The sequence below is a fragment of the Fukomys damarensis genome, unplaced genomic scaffold (assembly GCF_012274545.1).
Source record: "Fukomys damarensis isolate Sample0158 unplaced genomic scaffold, DMR_v1.0_HiC HiC_scaffold_13, whole genome shotgun sequence".
Taxonomy (NCBI): domain Eukaryota; kingdom Metazoa; phylum Chordata; class Mammalia; order Rodentia; family Bathyergidae; genus Fukomys; species Fukomys damarensis.
In genome coordinates this window covers 18,023,403-18,029,599 of record NW_022900925.1, presented here as the reverse complement: position 1 = coordinate 18,029,599, position 6,197 = coordinate 18,023,403, and the positions used below count along the sequence as shown (strand labels likewise).

The 6,197-nt window shown below is 41.5% G+C and overlaps 1 protein-coding gene across 1 annotated transcript in view; it reads left to right on the top strand.

Annotated features, from left to right (window-relative positions):
* The window catches only part of Supt6h (SPT6 homolog, histone chaperone and transcription elongation factor), a 35,051-nt gene that overhangs the window by 7,123 nt on the left and 21,731 nt on the right, over nucleotides 1-6,197 (top strand). The window contains exons 2-7 of the mRNA XM_010642305.3: nucleotides 2,972-3,103; nucleotides 4,002-4,160; nucleotides 4,253-4,329; nucleotides 4,767-4,959; nucleotides 5,191-5,275; nucleotides 5,853-6,126. Coding sequence (XP_010640607.1) covers nucleotides 2,995-3,103; nucleotides 4,002-4,160; nucleotides 4,253-4,329; nucleotides 4,767-4,959; nucleotides 5,191-5,275; nucleotides 5,853-6,126 — 897 coding nt within the window. The 5' untranslated portion in view covers nucleotides 2,972-2,994. The remainder of the gene's footprint in view (nucleotides 1-2,971; nucleotides 3,104-4,001; nucleotides 4,161-4,252; nucleotides 4,330-4,766; nucleotides 4,960-5,190; nucleotides 5,276-5,852; nucleotides 6,127-6,197) is intronic.

The window sequence follows — 6,197 nt, the reverse complement described above, 5'->3', positions numbered from 1 at the left end:
GCTTTTTAAGACAGCGTTTCACTATGTAGTTGAGACTGACCTGGAACTCACATGTTACCTAGGCTGGTCTCGAACTCACAGCGATCCTCCTGCCTCAGCCTCCAGAGTGCTGGGATTACAGGCACCACCGCTTCTGGCTCTTTTATTTTTGGAACAGTCTCACTATGTATTCCAAGCTAGTCTTGAACTCACTACTAGCCCAGCCTGGCCTTTTGTTGTTGTTTTTTTTGTTGTTGTACCAGAGGATTGAACTCAGTACCTTGTGCTTGCTAGGCCAGTGTGGTGTCACTGAGCTAAATCCCTGGTCCCTCGCCTTATTTTTGTTTTGTTTTGTTTTGAGGCAGGGTCTCACTAAATTTCCTAGGCTGAGTTTGAATTTGGAATCCTGCCTCAGCCTACCACAGTGATGACATTAGAAGCATGCATGCAGCACCATGCCAGACCATTTTATACTCTTAAGAATTATGTAGAACTGGGTGTGGCGGTGCACACCTTTGATCTTGGCACTTGAGAGGCAGAGGCAGAGGCAGAAGGATTGCTATAAGTTCAAGGCCAGTTTGGGCTACATAGTGAATGCAGGTTCAGCTTGAACTATGTAGTGAGAGGCTGTCTCAAAAAAGAAATTTTTTTTTTAATTTAGGATTCCAAAAATGTTTTGCTTAGATTTATTGATATTGTCCAGGTTTCTATTGATGCTTAACAGATAAGATACTAATGTGGAGATAATTTTAATGCTTAATTAATTTGATATACAGTAATATACTACTTTTTAATGTCACATTTTTATGAAATAAGTTTCAGAAATAAAAAATTTAGCAATTAGAGTGGCAGTGTTCTACCTTTTTTTTTGTGGCAAAACTTGTTTGTGTTTTGAGACAGAGTCTCACTATTAGTTCATGCTGGCCTTGAACTTACAGCCATCCTCCTGCCTCAGCCTTGTGAGTGCTGGGATTACAGGCGTGCACCACCATGCCCACCAGCAAAACTTTTTAATATCTACCTTAAAAATACAGATGGATGTTCATATCTGTTTCTGAATTTAGACTGTTGTGATATCGTGTATCATATAACCTCTGGAAAACTCCACTGCATACTCAGGAAAGAATTGGGTATTTATTAACTGTTCTTCCACTTGCAGTGAGTACCAAGAAGAGACCTATATTAGTTTTGTGAATATTTTGTGAATTTCTTGGTTTCTTTTTCAATTATCTTCCAGTATCTTCTCTGTATACAGGCCACAAAACTATTTTATGGTCCTTATTTGTTTGTTTCTCTGGTGTTTTTTTTTTAAATCTCTCTCCCTCTATTAGATAGTCACCTCCTTCAGAACACACAGTGCTGCTTCTCTTTGTCTCCAGTTCCTAGCAAGGTATATTTTCATGGTAGACAGTAAAGTTTGAGCAAAGAATGACATCTGAAACCTCAGCCTATGGTTGAACGAACATTCCTCCCTTTTCCATTAGAGCTCAATACTGCCAGTTTTGTTTTCCTGAGTTCAGCTAATTTTTTTTTTTTTGTACCAGGGATCGAACTCAGAACCTTGTGCTTGTGAGGCAGGAACAGTGCCACTGAGGTAAATCCCTGGCCCTGGTTCAACTACTCTTAATTGGTTACGATACTGGTTGATATCAATAAGGGTAGTTTTCAGGAGAATTAGAGCCACCAAACTAAAGGTTTATTGAACAAACACATAGTGGTCAGTTCATAATTTGTGCAAAACACCTAGAGGAATACAGCTTTTCTGGTTCAAAATAATAAAATGCCTTTTGTACTCCCATTTATATTTTCATGGGTTTTGTTAGTCTCAATTACACATGATCTCTGTCTTCCAAAAATTTTTAGTCTAAGGTGGAGGAAAGGGATATAAACCATGCAATACCCTTGTGTAGGACAGGGTAAGGAGTGGCAACAAGTTTTATTAGCAGCCAGCTTCAGGATCTCAACATGAGATTTTGGTTTTGGCTTGTGTGATATGTACTATTAAAGTCCTACACAAGGCCCCAGCAAACTTCATATCAGTTCTCCACTGCTTTTGTGTGTGGTGGCTCACACCTGTAATCCCAGCACTCAGAAGATTGGGGCAGGAAGGAAGATTGCTGTGAGTTTGAGGCCAGCCTGGGATAGATACATAGTGAGCCCTGCTCTAGGCTCAAGTTTATGAAATATTGATCTATCGAAGTGATTTTTTTTTTTGGTAACATGCCTGCCTAGCTGGGTTGAATTCCAGTATAGTGAGCCCTGCTCTAGGCTCAAGTTTATGAAATATTGATCTATCGAAGTGATTTTTTTTTTGGTAACATGCCTGCCTAGCTGGGTTGAATTCCAGCACACACACACACACACACACACGCACACGCACACCCCTACAAAGGAGGGGTTCCTTTTGACTCTGCTAATAACCATGTATAATGTATATGCAAGTTCACAAAGCTGGCACTTACTGTTCCTCAACTTCCTATGAGCAAGTCACAGAATCTCAAAAAAAAAAAGAATCTCTACCAACGTATTCCTACCTGTATAATAATCCCTGTATTAGTTTCTTTTCTCATTTGTCCATGCCTGCCTCCAAATGGTAAGGTAAAAGAAGTGATACCTGTACAAATCCAGAATAACAGCTTCTTGGTTTTTGTTGTTGTTGTTTGTTTTTTAAGTACACAAGAAAAAAGCAACCCTAGGAACAATGGAAAATGGAAGCGGATAGAGGCGCACACGTGTGCGTGCATGTGTGTGTGTGTGTGTGTGTGTGTTTCTGGGAGTTAAACCCAAAGCTTCATGCATACTAAGCATTTCAGACTATTCCTCTAGTCCCAGCCATCTGCTTCCTACTTTCTTCTCCCTGAGTGGGAATGATTGAGTAGGCAGGGCCAGGGCAAATGGCTTAAAGACTTTTTGTGGAAAGGTTTAAGAGCCCTCAGTAAAATCACATGTCTCATATTTTCTCCCCACCTCCTTCCCTTCCTGTTTTTTTCAGGCAGGCAGTGAGAAGCTGCAGCAATGTCTGATTTTGTGGAAAGCGAGGCTGAAGAGTCAGAGGAAGAATACAACGATGAAGGCGAGGTGGTCCCCCGAGTCACCAAGAAATTTGTGGAAGAAGAGGATGATGGTGAGGAGGCCCCAGCCTCAAGCTTTTCCCTACTATTGCTAACTTTGGATAGTTGGATTCTTGCTGATAAAAGGTTCAGGCTGAGCGCAGAAATTCTCACACATAAGGTACCAGCTTGAGTACTTTCAGTCATTCTTAGAGAATGCTTAGAGTACCTGTCTGCAGTTTAAAAGGCACTATGCCTCACACAATACAAAAACCCAGTTATTGGGGTATTTACATTAGTGAAAATGAACAGACATTAACCAATAAATAAATTCATACATGATGCCTCTTGCATTCAGCCCTGGCATTTCATTATACACCCAGTTTGCTATTGTCCTAGAAAAACTCAACCTTTAAGGATTGAGTAGAGTAGAAGCATGAAATGACTTTAAAGACAAAAAAGGAAATATAAATTATCAAATAATTGTGGCTAAAGGAAGTCATATAGCTACTAAGTTTATAAACTGAGGGAAATAGATTTGGGTGGTTGTTGAGCCTCCAGTAACAATTTTGAAAAGAAAGGAAGATTATCTTTTCTAAAGAAAAATGATGAGACAGGCATTGTGGTGTATGCTTCTAATCGTAGCTTTCTGATGCTGAAGCAAGAACATCTAAAGTTGCAGTACAACCTAATCAACTTAGTGACTTAGTGAGATCCTATCTCAACTTAAAGGACTCTAGGTATAGGGCAGGTGCCATGTAAACTATCTCTAGTATGGAGAGAAAAAAAAAGGATAGATGGTGAATATAGAAAAGAAATCATCCTTTTTAGAAGCTGCTGCTGTAGAGGGATTAACATGACATGTGGCTCCTTAGTTGCAGAGCTGGTAGATAGTTGTAGTTAAGCAGATAGCCTTACCCCATCCCCAGCCTGTTCATAGATCACCATGCCTCAAACATGCATGTTTTCCAGATGAAGAGGAGGAAGAGGAGAACCTAGATGATCAAGATGAGCAAGGCAACCTGAAAGGCTTTATTAATGATGATGATGATGAAGATGAAGGAGAGGAGGATGAAGTCAGTGACTCTGGTGATTCAGAAGATGATGTTGGCCACAAGAAAAGAAAACGAAGTAAGTAGTCTTTTCTCTAGTCAGTGAGTTGGGATGGAAATTGCAGTGGGAAGGGGCCTCCCCAGCACCATGCATAACACTGTTTTCTTCAGCATCTTTTGATGACCGCCTGGAGGATGATGATTTTGACCTCATTGAGGAGAATTTGGGTGTCAAAGTCAAACGAGGAGTAAGTATGATCTTTCTTTTTGTCCCTGGAATTAAGTGTCACCTTGGGAAAGGGAGCATATACAGAAAAGTTTGGGGATGGTGCCAGGGATTTAGCCCAGTGGTGCCTCGCCTGCCCAGCAAACTCAAGGTCTTGAGTTCAATCCCCAGTGCCAGTTAAAAAAAAAAAAAAAAAAAAATGGAAAATGTCAGGGAAAAGAAGAATGCTTGATGTCATTGCAGAGCCTGGATTTGCATCATAGATCTGGGTGCCTTTTAAAGAAAGACTTGTCAGTTTCAAGGGTGGGCTTTGGAGCTGAAAGAGCATCACTCAACATGTTGTTTTCCCTTTACCTTAGATAGGGTAATTAGAGTGGGAAAATGGGAATGAGACTGGAGAGCATGGATCCTTGTGCTAGACCCCTCAGATCCTAATAAGGCAAGTTTTCTCACCAATAGCAAAAATACCGGCGTGTCAAAAAAATGTCAGATGATGAGGATGATGATGAAGAAGAATATGGCAAAGAAGAACATGAAAAAGAAGCTATTGCTGAGGAAATCTTCCAGGATGGGGAAGGGGAAGAAGGACAGGAGGCTGTGGAGGCCTCCATGGGTCCTCCAGAGGAAGAAGAGGAAGATGATGAAGAGTCAGGTATGTGGCATTGGAGCAGGGAAGCAGGTGTTTGGGTGGATGTTGGGCTTTCCTGTCCCCTAGGACCTAGGAATTGTAATGGGAAACCATTTCTCAGTTACAGCCTCCTGCGTTTCACATTAAGAGGTTATTTTTCAGGAGCCTTTCTCCTCTCATAGGCAGGAACTTAAAACTATTAAGACCTGGATCAGTCCCTGACACTGAACACTAACCCCTCCTTTCCCTACTCAGATATTGATGACTTCATTGTGGATGATGATGGACAGCCTCTGAAAAAACCAAAGTGGCGGAAAAAGCTGCCCGGATACACAGATGCGTGAGTGGGGCCTGGTACAAGGTAGTGGTAAAGGTATTGAGTGAGCCCACTCAGAAAGAAGCTCAGAGGCTTCCTGGGACATGTTAGTTCACAACCATTTTGCCTCTCTGCCTCAGATACCTTGTAGTAGGCAGAGAAATCCTGCTACTATATTCTTGCTATCCCTAAAAGCTTTCTGTGCAATCTAGGGACCCTAAGGGATTAGAGTGGAACCAATATGAATGAGGCTCCAGCTCCATGTTTACTTATATTTTGATGTTCTGGGGAAAAGGTTTCCTACATCAGAGCTTAAAAGTTTGAAAGCTTTTGCTCTATGGGAGTACTGTAATATCAGTAGAAGATGGACCCACTAAGCAGAGTGCAGACCCATCTGCCCTGATACTGTTTGGTTTCTGTCATTGGCAGGTGCCAAAGATGGGCTTTTATCTTCTGATAAACAATAGTTTCAAAGAAATATTCCCTAGTTATGCTATCATTCCATAATGAATATGGCCCCTTACTTTTCTGCTGACTTTCTTAGTTCCCTGGGGCAAGTAAAGAGTCTGTGTAGGGGTTACATTTTTCCTCTCATCTGCAGAGCCCTGCAGGAAGCCCAGGAGATTTTTGGTGTGGACTTTGACTATGGTGAATTTGAGAAATACAATGAGTATGATGAAGAACTGGAAGAAGAATATGAATATGAGGACGATGAGACCGAGGGTGAAATCCGAGTGCGGCCCAAGAAGACCACCAAAAAACGTGTGAGCCGCAGGAGCATCTTTGAGATGTATGAGCCCAGTGAGCTAGAAAGCAGCCACCTCACAGATCAGGACAATGAAATCCGAGCCACTGACTTGCCTGAAAGGTTCCAGGTAAGAAACTGCCAGCCTCTGCCTTTGCTAATACTCCATCATTTTGTAGCCAAGAAACAATCTCATAATGA